This window comes from Electrona antarctica (assembly GCF_951216825.1).
Source record: "Electrona antarctica genome assembly, chromosome: 11".
Lineage (NCBI taxonomy): Eukaryota > Metazoa > Chordata > Actinopteri > Myctophiformes > Myctophidae > Electrona > Electrona antarctica.
In genome coordinates, this window is record NC_136792.1 from 48,257,843 (window position 1) to 48,281,840 (window position 23,998).

The 23,998-nt window shown below is 43.8% G+C and overlaps 1 protein-coding gene across 1 annotated transcript; it reads right to left on the reverse strand.

Moving 5' to 3' along the window:
- Nucleotides 1–3,918: 3,918 nt before the first annotated feature.
- On the reverse strand, nucleotides 3,919–8,050 carry fzd9b (frizzled class receptor 9b). The gene is made up of 2 exons (XM_079515033.1): nucleotides 6,231–8,050; nucleotides 3,919–5,706 (listed from the first exon to the last, which is right to left on the reverse strand). Exons 1-2 carry the CDS (start codon nucleotides 7,422–7,424, stop codon nucleotides 5,023–5,025), a joined length of 1,878 nt encoding a protein of 625 aa, XP_079371159.1. The 5' UTR covers nucleotides 7,425–8,050; the 3' UTR covers nucleotides 3,919–5,022.
- Nucleotides 8,051–23,998: the final 15,948 nt, after the last annotated feature.

A 23,998-nucleotide genomic window follows, 5' to 3' on the forward strand; every position in this document is an offset into this window, starting at 1 on the left:
TCCCCATCTCCCCCCCCCCCCCCATTTCCTGTCAGCTTACTGTACACACTATCAAAGGGAAAAAGCCCCCAAAAATATCTTTAAAAAAAACAATAAAAGAAAATCGTGTTGGTGAATAAAAATGGAAAATAAAACAGAAAACAGAGGACCAGAAGAGAAAAGAAAAAAATAGTCAAAGTTTAGGAGGGAAAAAAAGAAAAGAAAAACAAGACTTCAGAGGAATAAGTGAACTTCCCTCACTGCCATTCTGTGTCCTTTTATAAAAGCTACGTTGTTAGCTTGAAAATGAGCTACTGATGACAAGCGACTGGCATGCTGCCCGACTCTGTTCTGTTCTGTACCCCCGGCCCTATCTAATCAGTGTGCTGCTAAAGCGCAGGTGGGACATGCTGGTTTGTGTCTCACACAGAGCAAGTGTTTCAGCCTCTCTGGGTCATGTCACTGGAGTGTAAAGTGGAGAGGAAGCACACGCGCCCCCCGTTCAGGCAGCATGCACTGCACACATGAACTGGAACATGTGGCTTAAACACCACCAGCCGAGTTCCTGGCTGCATACACTCACGCACTCCCAAGGAAAACACTCCTTTTTAATAGTTAAATGTGGCACACAAACGTGTCAGAGCCCAAGACTTCCCAGTGCTTGCCAAGCAATGCAGTGAGGTAGGAAATGAAAACAGAACGGGACGCATGGCGGTATTTAACCCACGTCTTGCTGTGGATAAATAAGCACTGAGTAAGAGATAACTCGATAAGATAACTCATGCGTTGCATTCTTTCACAGAGGACGGAAATTAAATGTAGTTAATTTGCAACAGAGTTGTCTTCAATGTGGCCTTGGCTTATACTGTGGTGGCTAGAGTAAGTGAATGTTAAAATGTTTACAAGTTTGCACATCCTTTAACTTTTTCTGGAACGGAATAGTGGTGGTGGTGGTGGTGGTGTATTTGAAAATGACATAAAACGGCAGCATATTTAACCTTCCTGAAAGCAGTAACACATTTTTAGACTTTAGCGGTGGGGGTATGCATATGCACGGTTAACGCTGAAATGATTTCTGTTGCTCCCAGTGATGTCATATAGAGCAGTGGTTCCCCAACTTTTTCATGTCAAGGACCACCAAATTGACACTATTTAGCCCACGGACCCCCATTTGAAGAGATATGCTGCAGGGACCCCCATAACAAGAGACGATTTTTATGGCTCTAGCAGTGATTCTCAACCTGTTTAATTTCAAGGACCCCCCGGTTTGACATGTATTAGTAATAGTTTACGGACCCCCATTTAATGGCATTTCTATCTCTGGGACCCCCAATTTATATTGTAAAATCAATGTTAATTTAACTCTGAGAGTGTACAAATGGAAGTAAACCATTTGGTTCCATTTGTACACTCAGAGTTACGGAGTTCAGAGTTACAGATCCAGAGTTACAGATCCATAAGGGTCCAAACTATCATTTAGCTGGGGACCCCCTGGAACTCCCTCTAGGACCCCTGGGGGTCCCCAGAACCACTACATTAGACTAGTACTACATTATGAAAACAAGCTTCTGGTTATCACATGGTTTTCCATGGTATCATTCACATATGGTGACGCAGAACACAATTACACTGAGACATGATAATAAACAATCTATCACGTTCGCTGTCAAACACTATAATTTCCAGCACGTTTGATGTGAGTTGACTTAACAACTGTGACACGCAGGGTGTAAGGTGCTGTCTATGCATGAAACATGTAATGTAACATTGTTTTTTAACGCTTTACTGGTCTAGAGTACGTTATGTTATGGTGGTTCTTTTACTTGGTTAAAAATTGACAATTTTAACCCATTTAGGCCTGAAAAAGCTATGTTTCTATGTCAGTCGTTCTTCGATTTTTCAAAAATAGCAGACCTACAAGCTCGTAGCGCGCCACTCGGTGGCGCGCTATGAGCTTGTAGATCTGCTATTTTTCATAGCTAAAGCATAACATAATGCTAACACCAAAATGGGTTAAATGAAAAACAAGCTACAAGACCTTCAGACTCCTGTCGTGAGGAAACCACCTAACTCCATTTTTGAAGTTGCATAAATCGGTGCTATTGAACACCCTTTACGTAACGTCTGTGTGTTGGTTAAAACAATATTGAACCAATGAAAAGTAGTAAAAAGTGCTTCGGACAAAACCTCTTAACTCCATTGGACCCTCAATATGTCTGCTAAAACAGCTACTAACTCCACCACCTCTCCCCCTCTCATGCAAATAATTGACAATGTATACAGTCACAACACCAACTTTGATGAGGCAATATTATTTTGTTTTAAAAATATAACGGTTTTCTTTATTTCCTGGAGAAAAAAAAGCAATTCTGAGAAATGAACATTTTGGAGATTTGCGCCACATTTTCAAGATTTTTCAAAAATAGCAGATCTACAAGCTACGAGCTTGTAGATCTGCTATTTTTCAATAGCTACAACACCAAAAGGGGTTCCCGTCTAGAATGGGTTAAAGGGCTGCTCTAAAATAATCACTAAGAAATTATACAAACACGAAGTTTAAGATGATATTTTCAAGCTGGTGCTGGATTTTTCTGAAACTACAGACTTTAACAGTACATTGAGCACAACTTATCTTGCATGCAAATTACATAAGTTAAACACTATGTGAATCCATGCAGGGGGGGGGGGGGGGTTACTTGAAATCCACTTCAAATTCGTTCTTCTACATCAAAGTGCTGCATATTTGCATGGTGATCAAACGGAGCGGGGAAAGCAAACGGGGCACAATAGTGATTTGAGGGAAGGATTAAAAAAAACAGCCATTAATTAAATATATTCTTCTGCGCGCACACTGCCCCTGCATTTTAACCCATTTTGGACTGAGGTCGATTAAAAAAAAAGGCTTCAAAATCCTAACATTTTTCTGAAAAACCCATGTTTCTATGTCAGTGGTGCTCAACCTTTTTCATGTCAAGGACCCCCAGAATTATCTCTATTGGGCCATGGACCCCCATCTCAAAATATGTAGTTCCAGGGACCCCCCAGAAGCCACATGTTAGTTAAAAATGTTAATGTAAAAACAAAGTTTTGTGCCACATTTGCACGACTTTTCAAAAATAGCAGATCTACAAGCTCGTAGCGCGCCACCGAGTGGCGCGCTACGAGCTTGTAGATCTGCTATTTTTCAATAGATAAAGCATGACATAATGCTTAAACACCAACAGGAGTTCCCGCCCAGAATGGGTTAAAGATGATGATGACTAACATTAATACGTCCCAGGGTTTGTCATTGTCACGTCTATCCATTCATCATCCATTCTCTTTGAGGATTATTCTTGGGGACGCCTCGGGGACCATCACATGCACTCGGAACATAACTCATTTGCCAGCGTTTCTCTGTACAAATGTGACAGTCTTGGGTGTAGAATAGCAGAGAACTAGCACAAAACATGAAGGCTGTGAAATGAATATTAAGCCATTTTGAGCAGGAACCCCTTTTGGTGTTACATACATTATGTTATAATTTAGCTATTGAAAAATAGCAGATCTACAAGCTCATAGCGCGCCACCGAGTGGCGAGCTACGAGCTTGTAGGTCTGCTATTTTTGAAAAATCGTGAAAATATTTATTTCAGAAAACTGGAGGATTTAGAAGATTTTTTTAAAATTTTGAGGTCAGGCCCCATTTAGGCCTGACATCAAAAAAAAAAAAAAAGTTTTCTAAATCATTTTCACGATATTTCAAAAATAGCAGACCTACAAGTTCATAGCGCGCCACTCGGTGGCGCACTATGAGCTTGTAGATCTGCTATTTTTCAATAGCTAAATTATAACACAAAATGTTTAAAACACCAAAAGGGGTTCCCGCCCAGAAGGGGTTAAGGACCTGTGACAATCACAACCTTGGAATACTAAGATTAGGCCTATCAACTTAAAGAGTTTCAAAAACCTTTTCAAAAACATATATTCTCATATTCGCAAATGAATCATCATCAAACAGCAATAACACCACACAGTAATACAATTATTTGAACAAGAGTTCCTCAATTTATTATCCTCCAAAAGAGCAGAACCAGAGCTTTAATAAAGGCACTTAGCTTCCCTGGACCTTCAGTACTCGGCCTTTTTTAGTGAACAAGTAAGTCTGAACAATCAATCAATCTGGTAAGAGCCAAAAGTAAAACTTTTAAATTAAATATATTTACAATAAATAGAATATTTATACAGATTTATACAGTTTACTCCTGCCACTTTCAGGGGAGGAGAATAACGTCTCCTCCTCAAAAAACACATCCCATGCAAGCCCCCCCCCCCCCCCCCCCCCCTTTCCATTTGCAAAGCTGGGGCAGCAAGACAACAGAACACAACGTTAACAAAAAAAACTATGTTTAACAACAATACTGAACATTTCCCTTTTTATGCACTGAATACTGTTTATGGATAGTTTCTCTCCATTCCGACACCTGTGCTTATTTGTCCCTAAGCAACAACAGAGTGGCAGCTCTGTGGCAGTTCAACTCCTCTTCTCGACATTGTAGTCTTTTTTTAGCAGCTCCTTTAACACAGGGCATAGAGGTTTGCATGTAGTGTGTGTGTGCGTGACTGCGTGTGCGTCTTGTCATTTGTGCGTGTGTTTTACCACGTGGCGTGTGTACTGTGTAGTAGCCCCTTCCGGGACCCACCGGTTACCTTTTCAGAAACGGTAACCAAAGGGGTTCCGAAAGGGGCTAGTAACTAAGTGGGTGTGTTGCTGTGAACATGTGAAGAACGAATGCCTACATAACATAATATAAGTACGTACGTGTGCTGTGCATATGTGCGTGCAGAGCCGTGCACCCTCTCTCAGTCAGACACGTGTGGAGGCTGTCTGTGTAAGAGGTCTCTCTTGGCTATGACCCTCTCAAGGCTTATTCATACTCCACTTTTAGGTGATAAGGTGACCACCGAAAACTACAACATGACGTCACTCTCTCTTGTTTTTACTATAACCACCGTTTCGGTGGTCACCTTATCACCTAAGGCTGGAGTATGAATAGGCCTTCAGTCAGACATGCGTGGGGCTCTCTGCGTAGTAGGGGTCCGTCTTGGCCATGTGCAGCACCACCGCGGGGGACGTCTTGTAGTGGCAGTGCGTGCTGCCGCAGCTCACGGCGCCGCCGCAGGCGGGCTTCCGGCCGCCACCGTTAGTCCTGTCCGCCTGCGCCAGCTTGCGGCTGCTGCACAGGCCCTGCCAGGTCTGCAGCGTCTTGGAGCTCCACACCCACACGCCACTGGTGATGCCCACCACCAGCGACATGAAGATCTTCAGCATGAACACGGCCACCGTGGGCACCGACTCCCGCAGCGAGCAGTCCTCGTGGTGGTGGTGGTGGTGGGACGACCCCCGGCGGGCCCCCGGCAGAGACACGCACTTCTCCTCCAGGCCGCGGAACTTCCAGTAGTCCATGTTGAGGCGCTCGTAGAAGTAGCACACGATGACGCAGGTGGCGGGCACCGTGTACAGGATGGAGTAGATGCCGATCTTCACCATGAGCTTCTCCAGCTTCTCCGTGTTGGTGCCCTCGGTCTTCATGACGCGGCGGATGTGGAAGAGCGCCACGAAGCCCGTGAGGATGAAGGAGGTGCCGATGATCAGGTAGCAGGAGAGCGGGACGAGCACGAAGCCCGTCAGCGCCGCCGGGTCCATGCTGCCCACGTAGCACAGCCCCGTCAGCTCGTCGCCCGCCACCTTAAATGGTAAAATTGTGCGTTTATATATAACGCCTTTTCATACATAGATTGTGCTTTACGTTCACTCATTCATTCATACACCGATGACAGAGGAAACCATGCAAGGCACCAACCTGCACATCTGGAGCAATCAGAGTCTTGCTCAAGGACACTTCGACACTTCAATGGGGACACTTCGACGGGGTGCATACTTAGTTTAGACTAGTCATTGGTTAAGGTTAGGTTTAGGTGTGCTGCCCCGTGACAGGTTAGGTTTAGGGTGAGGGTTTGAGATAGGTTGTAGTTGTAGGACTAATGACTGGTCTAACCAATGACTAGTCGAAACCAAAAACTGTCGAAACTAAGTACTGCACCCCACTTCGACACTATATTCATAGTCCAGTTTTCGGTGAAGAGGTGACCACCGAAACGATGGTTAGTAAAAACTCAGTGACGTCATGCTGTAGTTTTCGGTGGTCAACCGTCTTCACCTGAAAAACGGACTACCAATAGGCCTTAACTCTCACTCCGACACCAACTCACCTTTCTCATGGTGAGGATGATGATGGTCTTGAGCGCCGGCACGCCCCACGCCGCCATGTGGAAGTAGTTGCTGTGGGCCTCGATGGCCTCGTGGCCCCACTTCTTCCCGGCCGCCAGGAACCAGGTGAGCGTGAGGATGACCCACCAGATGGACGAGGCCATGCCGAAGTAGTAGAGCACGAGGAAGACGATGGTGCAGCCCGTGGACTCCAGCCCCTCCTGGATGACGTAGAGCTCTCCGTTCTCGCGGTCGCACGCGATGTTCTCGGCGCCGGCCACCGAGCGGATGATGAAGGCCACCGAGTAGACGTTGTAGCACATGCTGAGGAAGATGATGGGCCTCTCGGGGTACTGGAAGCGGTGCGGGTCGAGCAGGAAGGTCAGCACGGTGAAGGCGGTGGACACGAAGCACAGCGTGGACCACACCGTCATCCAGATGAAGGCGAAGTCCTTGTCGCTCCGCGACCAGAACACGTCCACGGCCGAGGAGCAGCGCGGCGCGCACGAGCGGCTCTTCTCCACGTACTGGAACTTCTCCGGGTTTTCGCAGGACCCACCGCCGAGGCTGCCGCTGCCCCCCGTCCCCGAGCGCCCACCGCCACCGCCACCGCCGCTGCTGCTCCCCCCACCCGGCTGTCTGGGCCTGGGTGGCACCACGGGAAGCATGCCCTCTCCCTTCTTGTTCTCCGTGGCGGTTCTGGTGTCGTTCTCCGGGGCTTCCATGCACAGGGCGTTGGGGTCGTTCCGGGTCGGCAGCTTGGAGCAGTCCAGCGAGTCGGGCCAGGCGTAGCTGAACTTCTCCATGATGGGCGAGCACCGCTGGCGGGCCTGCTCGCACATGGGACGGCAGGCGGGGATGGACGTGGACACCTTGTCGGTGCACATGGGCGCGTACAGGGAGCACAGGAAGAAGCGGAGGTGCGCGTCGCAGCCGTACTCCACCAGCGGCGCAAACTCGTTGAGCTTGATGGCAGCCTCCTTCTGGCTGTCGTGGTCCATGAAGTTGGGCATCCGGGTCAGGTTGTAGCCGATGCCCTGGCACATGGGGATCACGATGGGCTCGCATTTGGCCGGTCTGCCTCGCTCCAGGTCGTACGAGCCTATTTCGAAGCTGGAACTGGACGCGGCAGAGATCACCAGCAGGCACCACAGAAACATCACCATCTTCAATGGGCAACCACGACCCGTGCTCATTTTTCAGTCATATGTCAGAAATAAAAACGTGTGTATTTTTTAAAAAGGACTGTCCATGCAACAAAAAAAGGCAACGAACGATCCGCACTTATTAGTTATTAAATCCCCATTGAAGAAGAAGGCAGGTCCAGATTCGCGCCGTCCGTTCCGTTACAAAAATATGACCAAGACAAGAGCAGCATTTACAAAACGATAGGCTTCCTTTCCTTGTAGAAGAATATTGCTCGGATGATGATGAGCCTTTCCCCAAACGGAGACACTAGCCTACTCCGCAAAACGATATTAAATAAACTATTAGAATGTGTGACACGAAAACTTCCGAACAACAACGAACGGAGGAGAAAAACGTTTCAAAATAGACCGTTGTGAACTGTACGGGGGGAACGCGACTAAGCAGGCTGAAAAGCGCAGGCAGTCCTCGAACCAATTGACTCGGCGCTCTCTCAAGCAACTGTCCGTGGGATTCCAACAGCTGTTTGTAGTAAGTATTGGTGCAAACAAACAGCGATCTTTAACTAGGTTGCCTCTTCTTAACTGTTCACCGCTCCTTCTTCTTCCACCGTGGCTTCCACAGGCTACTACACTGAACTTTCTCTCTGCTGCATGCGGGGACTTCAATGAGGGAGAGGAGGGGGTGGGCATTTAATGACGCCCACCATACCATTTACTAGTGACGCTAGCTCATTCCACACCAAGGAAAATTACGTTTTTTTTAGGTTGATGATCTGACTGACTCCTGCTACTTAGTAGGCTAGTTTCAATTTTAAACGGAACACGAAACATGCAATTGTTTTTTTTAATTATTATTATTGTTTAATATTGTTATTTTAATTTTCCTTTTTTATATATATTTATATTAACAAATAGTTTTAAACTAGTCTTATATAGTCTAATCATCCCATTCCTGACCTATACCCAAATCACAACAGTTTAATAAGTGTAAACTATGGCATTAGTTCTCAAAGTGGAGTCCGGGGACCCCTAGGGGTACTTGAGGGAGTTCCAGGGGGTCCCTAGCTAAATTAGAGATAGTTAAGAACCAAATGGACCCTTATGGGTCTGTAACTCTGAGACTGTACAAATGGAACCAAATTAAACCCCAACAAGTCCATTTGGTTCCATTTGTACACTCTCAGAGTTATATTAATTTTATAAATTGGGGTCCCAGAGGTAGAAATGCCATTAAATGGGGTCTGTAGCTGAATGCAGGTCAAACTGGGGGTCCTTGAAATTAAAATGGTTCAGAATCACTGCTAGAGCCGTAAAAACCTTCTCTTAGCTTATGTATGATTCATGATGACTATTTTTATGTATTTGATGTATTACCTTGTTTTTTGTTCTTGCTTACTGTAAATCGCTCTGGATTAAATCCTAAATGCCTAAATGTAACTGTCATATCTTTCCAAATGAACTGACTGAACAGTCCTTGAACAGTTAGTTCATCAGAGGATGCAATCTCTCAGGGATGTCCAAAATTCCATGTTGTATTGATGTGGTGCCATTAGGTGAGATAACAGCAAACGTTGATCAAAATAACAATTCTTCTATATTCTCTAATTGTGTAGACTTTAGTTTTTTCTTCAATTAAAGTAATGCAGATGTTAAACAATAATTGAACTCCTGAGAACACAGGTTCATTTGGTTTGATTTTACGTTCGAGATTCATTTTACGTTTGAGTTAGAGCTCAATAAAGGGTTCCATTTGGTTACCAACTCTCCATCATTTAGCTGCATGGGGACCACCTGGAACCCCCCTCAAGGACCACTGGTGGTCCCCGGACCACTGGTTAAGAACCACTGCCCTGTGCATTGTATTGATGCTAAAGTAGAGAGGACACATATTTCCATCTAGTGGTTGAATGAGAGAGACCACCTCAAATCCACAACAGGAGTATGTATAAAAGAGATGATCTTCTCAAACCAGGTCAGAGCTATAATCCTCCAGCAGCACAGATTTAGTCAAGTCTGGTCACATGATCATCACAGACACAGAGTTTAATTAGAACTTCAAAGTGTGTCTCACAAATTGTAAAAATCTATAGAGTTGTCAAAACTTTAAAGGACCACTTCACCAATTTTCAACCTATCTTTATATTTGGTTGTCACTCACTACATCACAAGGTGGCTCTAAAAAGTCTACTCACTTTCTAGTTTCTGCTGCAGGTTAAAACTAACCTGTGGCTCCCGACTTGCACGGCAGGTTACAACTAACCCGTGGCTCCCAACATACATATGTGGCAGGTTACAACTAACCCGTGGCTCCCAACATACATATGTGGCAGGTTACAACTACCCGTGGCAGGTTAAAACTAACATGTGGCTTCCTGTGAGGTTAGGCTATAGGGTTGGGTTTTGGGTAGGGTGTCGGACTCATGACTGTACGACTGTTAGTACATCGGACCAAAAACATGCACCCCTGTGACAGTTCATAAACCTGACTACCAGTCACATCATATTTTTAATTTCTATCAACGCGAGAATGGCTTCTATTTCAGCTTGATAAGTCTCCAGGCAGAAAAGAGGTTCTAATTTATATTAGATTGGAATCTCCATAGATTGGCAGGTTTCTGAGCTGTCCAAAGCACACCAATGAGACACAGTGTGAGGCCCAAACAGTGTAGCCCTGGGACAAAAAAGGTTGGGAAACACTGGTGTAGGCTACCAATGCAACTCCTTGCAACAAAACAGTTTTAAAGACATGTCACATCAAATTAAGCAACTCCTTGCAACTGCCATTGGGGATAATGGTTTCATGCAACTATACATGAAACTAATCGTTGCATATGGCGAGTCATTGGTGCGGTTTGGGCCTGAGACAGAGCATTATGAGCATTAGTAAGCTCTGATTATATGAAGATATGGTTGAAAATGGGTTGACGTGTAGGGATAGACTCGTTGTAGTGATGTAGATGTGTGTGTGTGTGTGTGTGTGTGTGTGTGTGTGTGTGTGTGTGTGTGTGTGTGTGTGTGTGTGTGTGTGTGTGTGTGTGTGTGTGTGTGTGTGTGTGTGTGTGTGTGTGTGTGTGTGTGTGTGTGTGTGTGTGTGTGTGTGTGTGTGTGTGTGTGTGTGTGTGTGTGTGCGTGCGTGCGTGCGTGCGTGCGTGCGTGCGTGCGTGCGTGCGTGCGTGCGTGCGTGCGTGCGTGCGTGCGTGCGTGCGTGCGTGCGTGCGTGCGTGCGTGCGTGCGTGCGTGCGTGCGTGCGTGCGTGCGTGCGTGCGTGCGTGCGTGCGTGCGTGCGTGCGTGCGTGCGTGCGTGCGTGCGTGCGTGCGTGCGCAATGAGTTGTAAATGGGAAAAATAATGAAAAAACCTTGGGTGGTTGTAGTCACAATGCTACTGTATTTAGAAACCATTCTCTTGTTCCTCCTTAATACAGATTTTTGTTGATTATGTTATTGTTTACGCCGGGATTGAATTGTCAAGAATGTATCATGTATGTATGCACTAAATCACCCAATAAGAAATATTTAAAAAAATGGAAAAAAGGGGGCAAAAAAAGAAAATGAGTGAAGTGCTCCTTTAACTTAAAGTTAGTCGTATACAGTAGAGCCAGTCAGAAACGCACTGCTTGCCTAATAAAGATTTCTGCAGGCAAGGAAACCCATATTATGGTCGGACGTTTCACTCCTTTAGCCCCTCTATTAAGAACCCGTGAATTTGACACTGTCAGAAGAAACGGAAATTTCTTCTCCTTATGCTAAATGCTGTCCACTCACGCCAGTTGCTCCAATGTGTTTAGTATATCAGATCTGGCATTAGCTTTAAAAAAAAAAATCCTCCAACTGCAAATTAAGCTTGATCGAGCAAGAGGGAAAATGCATTCCAGACCCTGAGATTGATATCTTAAGTCTACGTCAGCATATGACCTTTTGGTGAATCAAATGGAGCACTTCTGACTGAAAGTCACATTACTTCTTAGCAGCACTTTGCACTTTAAACGTTTCAGTTCCACACTTCAGAGACGGGGGGGGGGGGGGGGGGGGGGGGGGAACCTGAGTGTGCCCTTTTAGAACGCCACAGATTATTATCAAAATGATACTTATCTTGTCACGGTAAGAAGCAGGATACATCAGGAGGCGTTAGCGTCCAGTTTAAAATTCCAAAAAATTCCAAAAATCAAAGCTTGTTAGTGTGTGAACACTATGGAGATGGTGTTATTCGTCATTTTGTACTGCTATTCTTCGGAGTCTTGTGAATATTGTCTGATGCACCGAAAAATAATATTGAACTTGATGATGATGACCAACATAAACTGTATAGTGTTTATAGCACAAGATCTACAAGCTCATAGCGTGGCACCGAGTGCCGCGCTATGAGCTTGTAGATCTGCTATTTTTGAAAAAACTTGAAAATGTGTCGCAAATCTTTGAATATATATTCTCAAATCTTTGCTTCTGGTGAGATCCCTGGAAGTAACAACATATTTTCAGATGGGGGTCTGCGGCCAAATTCAGATAATTCTGGGGGTCCTTGTCCTTGACATGGAAAAGGTTGATCACTACTGACACAGAAACATGGGTTTTTCAGAAACCTTTTAGGGTTTAGAAGCCATTTTTTTTAGAATCGTCCTCAGGTCTAACGGGATGTCTGACTTATGGGCAGTTCTCCAACTAGGATACATTAGTGTTAGAAATGATTTCAAATGACCTTTCTTGTAACCACCGCACTCTGGCTTATACTGTAAGGTGCGCTATCAACTTAGATCATACAACATCATAAAGATCACACCTGTGTGCACTGAGCGGTGCAACTATACATTTATTGTTATACTTACTGTATTGTACTGTGCTCTGTACTGTACTTTGATTCTTTTTGGAAAGAAATCTTCGAGAAAAACAGAGTTACCATGTGGGGGTCCCTGGGGGGTCCCCGGAACACCCAGACTCCCAGTAAGGAACATCCAGATTCCCAGGAACGCGCCCAGGGCTCGTAGCGTATAGTGTACTCTGTGCCACTTTACTCTGTGCCGTACTCTACTGGCCACTTTAGGTGTTGCAGCTGTCCGTGCTCGGACACAGAGACAGACACATAGTCACGTACACATACATAGAGACAGACATGTACACATACAGTACAGTACATAGGGACACACATGGCTGCGTAATTGAGTGGAGGCACCGCTCAGAAAAGGGTACCGCGGGTCGCACACATGCACAGTGGCAAGAGTGAATAATGTCAACTATTTTTATTCTCTACTACATCACAAATGAGTTGACAGACGTTCCGGCTATCCAGCAGCCTTCATCAGTCAGACATTATTTCGAGCCATGCATGGCTGTCCTCAAATTCTAACTGGACTTGGGTAATCGTATCCCCTACTGTCTTGCCAAACGACCCAACAACACACACACTCCCTCTGCTGCTGCTGTGGGAGTGCCAACCTCTGCCCCCTTGCCCACCCCCATTTCTTCTGTAAATATATAGAGCAGTCCGCGGTTTTCAACACTTTCCATATCAAGGCCCGTTATTTATTTGGCATTTGAGCCACGGACCACCTCCGTCTGATGACATTTCGCTTCTCAAGATCCAAAACGAAATAATATTTTGTTGCCGTTGGACAAGAGTTTGTCCACAATTCCATGCTGTATTGATGTTGATACCATAGGAGATAACAGGCAAATAACAGGCAAATTAAACAATTATCAAAATAACAATTATATTTTACATTCTCTAATTGTTTTGAGTTGTAGACTTCTTGTAAACTAAATCATAAAGAACCCATTCTGGGCGGGAACCCCTTTTGGTGTTAGCATTATGTTATGCTTTAGCTATTGAAAAATAGTAGATCTACAAGCTCATAGCGCGCCACCGAGTGGTGCGCTACGAGCTTGTAGGTCTGCTATTTTTGAAAAATCGAAGAACGACTGACATAGAAACATAGCTTTTTCAGAAAACTGTCAGGATGTAGAAGACATTTTTAGAATCTGATCTCAGGTTAACAAAAATAATGTAACTCTTGAGAGTGTAAAATGAACGTACGTGGGTCCTGTTGGTTTCATTTTACACTCTCAAGAGTTAAAGATCCAATAAGGCTCCAATTGATTACCAGCTGTCCATCATTTAGCTGGGGACTGCAATAGAGCGTCGCAGTCCCACCCCCTTTCATGACGATGCCAGGCCCAGGAAATGATTCCCAATGTATTTTTCCCATAGACATTTCAAAAGGTATTTATTTAAAGACGGTTACGCCGCGGACAAAGCCAACTCGAGTCGTGACAACTCATGACAACACAAACAATATTTTGGACCAAACAAATAATTACAAAGAAGAAAAACAACAAAAAAAGTGTTGTAACCTGCCGTTTTCTTCTTCTTTTAATTATTTGTTCAGCCCGAAAAATTGTGTTTGTTGTCATGATTTGTCACGACAAGAGTTGGCTTTGTCCGCGGCGTAAACGTCTTTAAATAAATACTTTTTGAAATGTCTATGAGGAAAATGAACGGAGAATCATTTCCTGGGCCCTGGTAGGGGGCGGGACTGCGGCGCTCTATACCGCCCCTGCCGAACATTACAGAACTTGTAGGAAGAGGTAGAAGGGCTAGAAGAGGAAAGTTACATATAGTGCAGCTTTAAGTCAGTTTAGGTGGCGTTTATCATCTTCTACAATTACTTAAGATTATTATTATTAATTGGCAGATCTCCAATTTAGGCCTTTACTGTAGCAGACGCTCTTAATCCCATAGAGTATATAAAAGGATAGAGACTGATCTGGCGCGAAGCTCCGCCCCCTCCGCTATTCATGTCAGTGGAAGTTGCTCAGTGGCGTTTTGAAGCACCCGGAAGGACCGTCTCAGAACGTCTACTTCCGCATTTGCCAACCAAATTTTGGTTGGCAAATGTGGAAGTGCAACCGAGCGCTCAATGTTAAAGCCCAGCTGCACAGGGTTTCCCGGTCATGAATCCACGGGTCCGCCTGCAGTCCCTCCTCTTACCACTATAGGGCCCAGTGCTTCAACGTTGGAGTGCCTCACTGGCACCTTGGTTAATCCAGAGTGATTTACAGTAAGCAAGAACAACACACGGTAATACATCAAATACATAGAAGATTCCTTGATGACTATCATCAAGGAAGCAAAGCTAAGAACCTTTGCTATAATACCTTGCTGCAATATTCCTGAGTTCACTTGGGGAGGGGGGGGGGGTGACAGATTCACTGAGGCACCATGGGGCACGATTAGGAGGAGACTCAGGGTCTGACCGCAAAACTGTTGTGTGTCATGGGGTTGTATAATAGTAGACCATTGTGCTCAGTGGTGTGTGTTCTATATTGACGATGATCGTGAAAGAGTTGTAATATTTGCAATGTTAGTATTTTTTTATTTGAGAGTTACATGGCCCCCACAAGTGATTTGTCTTCAGAAGGTCATTTACTGTTTACTTTGAAACTGTAGGAAAGAGAATGATTCTCTCTCTCTCTCTCTCTCTCTCTCTCTCTCTCTCTCTCTCTCTCTCTCTCTCTCTCTCTCTCTCTCTTTCCATCACCCCCCCCCCCCACCACCACCCAGATCGGTATTACAATACCACTGTCTGTCAAATCTTTTTTTATGTCTTTGTAATAAGTAGCCTCCACAAAAGGACCCCCCCGCCCCCACCCCCCCGACAACATCCCACCATCTTGTATTTCACGCATTCATCAGGCGTTGCGGTGGCGTGTGGGCCTTGTAATTACTACCACCGTACTTATTGGTTATCATATATCAAGACACACAACACACAGCTATAAACATCCCACGGAGAACAATGGAGGAGCCTTATGCCACAGCTTGGCTTGACATTACCACCCCTGAGACGCTGGCTTGTCTGAGATTGTTATGGGTGTAATAGGAGACATCTCACACTTTTAAAGCAATACATCTGGACTGGCATGCTGCTTTTGACAGCGGGTATAATAATGGTGAATTGTTTGAGGTCGTTGTAAAGCTCATGTAATTATCTCTTTTTGCTCCGTTCAGTTTCTTAAAGTCCTGGGTGCTCTTTGTGTCCTTAACTTGCACTACAACAGGTGTGCCCACACCTTTTTTGACTTGAGCGCTACTTTCAAACCAGCTGAACAAGATCTACCCACCGAGAAAAATATAACATTACCGAAAATAGTTTTAATATGTATACCTCCTGAGGGGGATTTGGAATGATTGATTGAAATTTGTATTCACAGTATGCGGAATGGGTACATTTCAAAAGAAAGCACAAGTCAATACTTGTAAAAACTGTTACTGCGTTGTTGCAATGTTTGTAAAGAAGATGTTTAAGTAGTTGGCTACATCAAGCTTGTCAGTGATGAGGGTGTCGTTCGATTTGATGTTCATGTTTGTAAATCTGGTTTTTAGTTTCTGACTGGAGCCTAGTTGGTTGTTTAGTACCTTAGAGGGGGGAAATGATAGGGGATTGAGTTTTATTTTTATATTTTATATGTCTGTTTAATACTTGCCCCTGGGCTACTGTTACAAAAACCTGAATAAAAAGATTTTGAAAAGAAAGAGGGGGAAAATGGAATAGGTAGGGTTTTTTGTATTTAACTTGTAATGCTATAGTACCGACATTTGTGCACAGCCAACAGTCTTGAAAACAAAATATTGCATTGTGGATTTGAGTTGACAGGCCCTTTTTGATGTCAATCAATCAAGTCAACTTAATTCAAGTGGCAGATGCCAAATATGTGTTTTTTTATTTATTGAAATAAAATATTCTTTAGGGGCATGTCATGTGGTCTTTGTGATCTGCTGGTAGATCGCGATCTACCTTTTGGGCACCGTTGCAACTTGCACTACAACATTAAGGAGACCAAGATAGGTAGAGTTGGACAAAGAGAAATGTAAAATGTAAATATTTCATTATGAAATAAAAAATGTTCTCTAAGGCTCACTTGTTCTATCAGTACAGTACATGTTCCTGCAACACAGCAGGGGAATATTGGTAGTAGTAGGACAATTCCTGTAGGACAATAAAATCTTTATTCTTTATTGCGACTGCAGGTCGCATTTACTATGAAATCGTACATTTCCCGTCAGTCACTGAAAATCCCCATACATGGGAATGCCCCCATATATGGTGCCCAGGTCTCATGACATCACGTGACATCATCAGGTATGGAGTGTTATGGCCGTAGGCCTGTAGGCCTGTCTGCGTCTGTGTGTTGGTGCGTGCAGCGCGTGCCCCGTTACCTATTCCCTCCCTAAAGATCCGTCAGCGCAGCCATTGGAGGGGAGCGTTCCCGACGCTCCACCGTTGGTCGCCTGCCCCGCACCTCGCTCCTCCAACCGGCTCCTACACCTTGTCCACCTGACGGCATAAAGGTGTTCCGAGGACTCCATTCCCGGCCGCTGCCCGTCAGCTGATCTCCAGAGTGGAGTAAGCTAGAGGCCCTCCGTGCAGAGAGAGAGCACTCACGGAGTAACAACATCAGTAGCAAGAGTTGCTATTCATACTGTACATAACTGTTCATTCTTATTTCAAAGTGCTTTGTTTCATGTGATGCTATAACCTTTAATAATTCTATATTCTGCCTTCCACTGGGAGCCAATTTAATTCTCTAAAATGGTTAGCGCCAATGTGGGTTCTTGGGGAGAGATAAAGGACTACCCTCATAGTTTATTTTGTGATGTCTGTAGTTTATCTTTGGTATTTTTTAAGCTGCTGTACCAGGTTAGGCAGGTATAAACAAAGATACATTGTAATGCTGAGGCCAGTGTCCTCATAGTGGTTCTATCTAGAAATGTGGCAATCCTAGCAAGGAACTTAGTCCTTGCGTGGATCTTGCCAATAACTGAGTGGGCCATCGGTTCACTAGACATGTTCTGATCTAGTGTGCAACCTAAATATGTAACTGATTTTTTCTCCTAGAGTTTAACTCCAAAAGTTGGTTACCTCTCTTAAGTTGTGCTTGGAAGCAAAAGAATGTCCCCGCTACCACGCTTAGATCTCATATGGAGCTGACCTGTTCTGACATTCCATATGTTGATCTGACCTCATCAAACCCTGTACACTCAAGACATGCTCCTTATATGGCCAGTACAGAATTCCATGCATTCCATGTTGATCTGACGGTCCCCCATGCCAAAGCACCAGCACTCGCCTCAGCAGTCTGCCGTCAACGAGGCGGATGCGTGCACGCAACCCCGTCCTTTAGGGCTAGGTCGCTTCTCGCCTTCAGGCGTCTTACTGGTGATTACTATTGTTACTTCACAAAATCTGCTGAGTTTTCATGTCTTGTGGCAGCATAGGGAGAAAGAACACTGGCGTACTTAGGGAATTGTGACTTTAAAGCGCAAATAACATGCATTTTAAAACTGCTTTTAATATTTAATATCATATTGTCTATGTCCCTCAAAGTTATTTCTAATGGTTTGAGCCTCAATCACCACTCTGATATAACCAGACCTTGTCATTTCTTTCTGGACTTTGAAAGCAGTTTTAGCTGCAGTACCACAATGTCCTGAGATGGTGGGGGTGCTGATATGCAGATTATTTAATATTTGATTCATTATAATACTGATGCTAGATAAAACCAGGCTTGTTTCCATGCCAGCTTGGAAAATCAACAATGGTGGACATTGTAAACAAAGTGGAAATGCAAATTTGGAACTGAAGACTGAAGAAGAGGAGGAATTATACAAAGTAGGGTGACATTGATGACATCACGATGAGGCCAGAATCAGTTGAGCTGTTCCTGAGAGCAATTTCCATTAAAACACCCATATGATATGAAAGCCTGATTGTTCAAAAGTGGTTATTTGTGGGGATAGAAAACACATATGGGAGCCCCAAAAACACAAAAGAAATTGAAAAAGTTGCATTTTATGTTATAGGTCCTTTATAAATGTAACTATACATGTAATGACAGACCTGCAGGGGTTCACTTTTACACACTCGGAGTTAAATTAACAGTAACACTATAAATGCGACCATGTCTTATAGGCAACATGCGTGGTTGGGTGTTAGCAGACGGTTTTGGGTTGTGAGAAGGAGGACACCGGATCTCCACACACAGTCCCACCACAAATATGTATAGAATGTGAGGTGCCAACGAGGGCAAAAAATATTGTGAGAGATTTTCAAAAAATAAACGGGATCTCGGCAGTTTCATATGAGAGGGGATTTATCCAAGATATCCAAACTATTCCCAGTGTCAAAATATATATGCAGTATCGGTGTCACGGAGAAAAATAAAGACATCCACTTTAACCCATTTTGGGCGGGAACCCCTTTTGGTGTTTTAAACATTGTTTTAATTTAGCTATTGAAAAATAGCAGATCTACAAGCTCATAGCGCGCCACCGAGTGGCGCGCTATGAGCTTGTAGATCTGCTATTTTTGAAAAATCGTGAAAATGTGGCACAAATTTGGAATATATATATTTTTTGAACGAACGTTTTTAACTCAAATCTTTGCTTCTGGGGGAGTCCCTGGAACAACATATTTTCAGATGGGGGCCGGACATGAAATATTGAGCACCACGGATATAGAAACATCAGGTTTTTCCGAAAAAAATACATTTTAAAAATATTTTTTTTCGACGTCGGGCCTAAATGGGTTAAGTACAATTTTGAGGTATTTTGTACTTTACTTGAGTATTTCCAATTTCCAGTACTTTTACTACTCCACTACATCTTGGATCCAAATATTGTACTTTTACTCCACTACATTTATTTGAAAACTTTAGTTACTTTGCAGATTTTGATTATTATTACAAAACATACATTAACCACTTCAGCCCTACTGTATATACTGTACATTTCGGCCATTTGAAAATAGCTGATCTACAAGCTCACAATGCGTCGCATCACAATGCATTGCGAGCTTGTAGATCTGCTTTTTTCCCCCAAATATTTTTATACATTTGAAAACTTGACATGGGACAGTTCTGCACAATGACTATACTTTTACTTTTGGTACATTAAGTACATTTTGATGCCAATTAATATTTTTGTACATTTCTATATTACAGTATTGATATACTGCAGAGTGCACATGTGAACACTGACTGTGTGTGTGTGTGTGTGTGTGTGTGTGCGTGTGCGTGTGTCCATGTGCATTTGTGCATCAACACAGGATAGCATCACAGGGGCGACTGTGACAAGAGGTAGAGCAGGTCGTCCAATGATCCATGGGTCGGCGGTTCGAATCCCGGCTCCTCCTGTCTACATGTCGAAGTGTCCTTGGGCAAGACACTGAACCCCAAATTGCTCCCGATGTGCTGGTTGGTACCTTGCATGGCTTCCGCCGCAATCAGTGTATGTATGAATGTGTGTGTGAATGTGTGTGTGAATGGGTGAATGTAATGCACAATCTATGTAAAGCGCCTTGGATAAAGGCGCTATATAAATGCACCATTTACCATTTACCATTTTAACACAAGAGAGCATGACGCCGAATTGCTCGGTTCGGCAAAGGTTAACCTTCTCTCCTTTGTTTTTTAAAAGCTGAAATGTCTGGGCACACTAGTACTCTAGGTCCACTCTCAGATGTCCTTGGGGAGCAATGCAGAGGAAAGCAATACTACTGTGTGGCCAATACAGTCAGCCCGTAGTAGTAGAAAGGAGGGGGGGGGGGGGGGGGGGGGGTTGTTTGGAATGGCTGCACGGGGCTTTGCACAGAGGGAAAGTGGGGTCAGAGGATTTAGTGGAGTTTAATCCATTTTAGGCGGGAACCCCTTTTGGTGTTTATAGCATTTATATGTTATGCTTTAGCTATTGAAAAATAGCAGATCTACAAGCTCATAGCGCGGCACCGAGTGCCGCGCTATGAACTTGTAGGTCTGCTATTTTTTGAAAAATCGTGAAAATGTGGCGAAATCTTTTAATATATTATATATTCTTTCAGTGCGTACGTTTTTAACTCAAATATTTGCCTCTTGGTGGGGGGGTCACTGGAAAAACATATTTTCAGACGGGGCGTCCGCTGCCAAATACAGATAATTCTGGGGGTCCTTGACAAGAAATATTTTGAGAACCGCTGACATAGAAACATGGGGTTTTCAGAAAACTCTGAAGCACTGAGAAAACTGTTGCGCCTTTCTTCGTCCTTTTTTTCTAAGTCTCAGTTTAAGGAGTTTTACTTCTATTTTCTATACGGTGAGCGAGTCTTTTCCTGTCAAAGTTTTCAGAAAACTGTCAGGATTTTAAAGGCATTTGTATCTAATCTTTTCTCAGGTCAAAACGGGTTAAAGATAACTCTTTCAGGGGAGCAGGGGCTATAGCCTTAAAAAAAAAAGAAGAAAAGAAAACGATATTAGGCACATTTATTATCACGCCTCTGAGTTATTATTCACATTTCTGTGGGAGGATTGATGAAAACATTGTGCCTGCGTGCTGCCAAAGCCTGTATAACTGGAGAAGATGTTATATTCCTGCTTTCCCAGAATATGAGTTCTCGGCAGCCACAGACGGTGTTGTGTGTGTGTCCTGCGTTTTTGGTTGAGCCAGAGCTCAGTTGATAGTATTTCACTATGGCCTCACTCAGACCTTTACTGCATTGCTGTATGCTTGTTGGATGAATGTTGTGTAGTGTCATGGCCGCCCCAATGCATTTCCAATGGGAGTCACATGGTTTGACACAACATTTTTGTTGTATGAGGGGGAGGGGCGCAGTCGAAACACAGCCGAAATGTGGACTACAAAATGTGGACTACAAACCATGTGACTTCCATTGGAAATGCATTGGGGCGGCCATGACACTACACAACCTTCATCCAACAAGCATACAGCAATGCAGTAAAGGTCTGAGTGAGGCCTTTGGGTCGCAGTGCAGCTTAGTGCACGGGTTTTACACTCCACAGACAGGCTTGGAAGGAACTAAAATTGGAACCTGAGGTGAACGAAAGCCAACAAGGTTAAAGGAACAAGTGACATATCTCTGACTTGAAATAACACAAGCAGTTGCCATTTCTCCTTTCAAGACCTGTCGATCAGATCTGAAAAAGCTATGCTTCTATGTCAGTGGGTTCTTCGATTTTTCAAAAATATCAGACCTACAAGCTCGTAGCGTGCCACTCGGTGGCGCGCTATGAGCTTGTAGATCTGCTATTTTTCAATAGCTAAAGCATAACATAATGCTAACACAACATAAGGTTAAAGGAACAAGTAACATATCTCTGACTTAAAATAACACAAGCAGTTGCCATTTCTCCTTTCAAGACCTGTTGATCAGATGTAGAAATTGTGCTCTCCGGGTAGTAGGGCTGCACGATATGGACAACATTTCATAATATCTCTGTATTCATGCCAAATATAGAGGGTATGCGTGTGACATCATCATCCTCATACCCGGAAGTTACGCAGGAACGCCTACTGAGTGGCAAAAAACTACTTTCTGGCCTTGACAGCCTCATACATCCAAACAGAAAAGTCTTATCTGATTGTATTAAACAACGTTAAATTCACTTTGCCACTCACTTTGCCACTCGATTTGCCATTGACCTCTATTGCGATATCGATACGATATACGATATTACCGTTAAAATGTCATATTCTATAGTTTAAGAGTTGCAACATTGAAAAAAAAAACTGCATAATGACAAGTCAATATCACTCATGATATATCAACGACATATCGATATATGGGCGATATATCATATCGTGATACCGTTGCCTTTTTGCGATAGTGATAATGCGCATATCATACCTCGATAACGATATACGATAACAATATATTGTGCAGCCTCATCTCTGGGAAATCGCACTTAGATTTTCAATATGTTATCCACCAAAGTCTGGTTCGTTGTCGATTATTAGCTGACAGAAATATGATGAATCGCTACAGTAGACTACTGTAGCTCCATACTTTTAACCCATTTTGAGCGGGAACCCCTTTTGGTGGTTACATACATTATGTTATAATTTAGCTATTGAAAAATAGCAGATCTACAAGCTCATGTAGGTCTGCTATTTTTGAAAAATCGTAAAAATGCGGCAACAAATCTTTTTTTTTTTTTTTGGACGTCAGGTCAAAATGGGTTAAATCATATTCTTTCCCTTGCAATTCTATTTGGGGAGAAACGGTGAACACAGCATTTGTGCTGATGTTGAAGTAATCACAGAATGGCCCTGCAGACTGCAGAGTCCATCACTGGCAGTGGGTCCTAGTAGAAAGGTTTCCCATTTGTGGGTCGGACACATTTTTATGCATGGGTCCCTTTAGTTTGTGTCTCCTATATATTTTGTTTTTAATTATTATAATTTCAAACCATTAAAAAAAAAGAAAACAATAGCTTTTTTCCCATGAAATAGAAACAAATTTAATGGTCTTTTTTCAGTAATTTCATGAAGAGATCAAAGAAAAAATCAAAGAAATTCCATAAATTAGAGAACAAATGTTTTAGTGCAAAAGTAGTAGTGAAAATAGCCGATCTACAAGCTCACAACGTGGCACGAAGCGATGCATTGTGAGCTTGTATAGCTATCTGCTATTTTCACTAGTTTGGGTCCCGGGGAAAAGATCAAATTGCTCTTTTGGGTGACGGTGATAACATGTTTGGGAAACACTGGATTCTGAACTATGAACCACTTAAGACCTGAGATCAGATTCTAAAAATGTCTTCTACATCCTGACAGTTTTCTGAAAAAGCTATGTTTCTATGTCAGTCGATTTTTCATATAGCAGACCTACAAGCTCATAGCGCGCCACTCGGTGGCGCGCTATGAGCTTGTAGATCTGCTATTTTTCAATAACACCAAAAGGGGTTCCCGCCCAGAATTGGTTAAGCCTTATATAAATATATACTATCATACTACCAAATAACGAAAATAGGCATTCAACAAGCGCAGACTCGTGTCGTGACACGTTCGTTGTGTGAGCTGCTATTTTCCTGATTTAACATGAAATTATTATTATTATTTTTTTTAAATTGCCCCAAATAAGAGACACCAGGGTTAATGTGGTTAAGGCCGGGGACTAAAGAGAATTCGGGGCCCTGTTGGACGGTTGGTTGGACGACCGAACCGAGTGCATCATGGCAGCACCCGGCTGGGAAAGCACGCCATGGAAGCATGGGTTCAAATCCTAAACTCAAGCCAGGCCAGGCTCTCAGATTTCTCTTCTCCTCCTCCCACTCCCCCACTCCCCCTCTTCAGCGTATCGGAAAAACTAATAAAACACCGAAGCGGGGTGGTTGGATAGAGAGAGAGAGAGAGAGAGAGAGAACTGCTGGGGATTACTCCTCACAGCTGTGCTGCTGAGGTCCTGAGGCCCTTCTTATCTAAGGAGCCGACCCACTGCCAAGGTCTGGGCCTGTGACTGTCACAGGACTCGCGCGCCAGCCTCTAAATCACTCACACGTCAAGGCTGCGAATAGCAGGCCAATAAGCTCAATTAACACACAAAATACTCTGAATCCGTGCCCTTCTGCCAGCCGTCACCACCTCTCAGATCCACCTCCACCCACCTCTCAGATCTCGCTACATGAGAAGACGCCGACAGATCGACCCCACCGGGCTCGCCCTCCTCCTGACATCCGCCAAACATGCATACAAGCACAAGCACGCATATATACGCTGCACAGACTGACACAAACACATATACACCCCCCACACACACCCACACACACACACACACAGAGTCTGTATCATGCTATCAAGCAG

Coding starts and splice junctions, on each gene's coding strand:
- fzd9b (XM_079515033.1), bottom strand. CDS start 7,424: ATGAGCACGGGTCGTGGTTGCCCATTGAAGATGGTGATGTTTCTGTGG. Junction 5,707..6,230: donor TCATCCTCACCATGAGAAAG/GTGAGTTGGTGT, acceptor TTACCATTTAAG/GTGGCGGGCGACGAGCTGAC.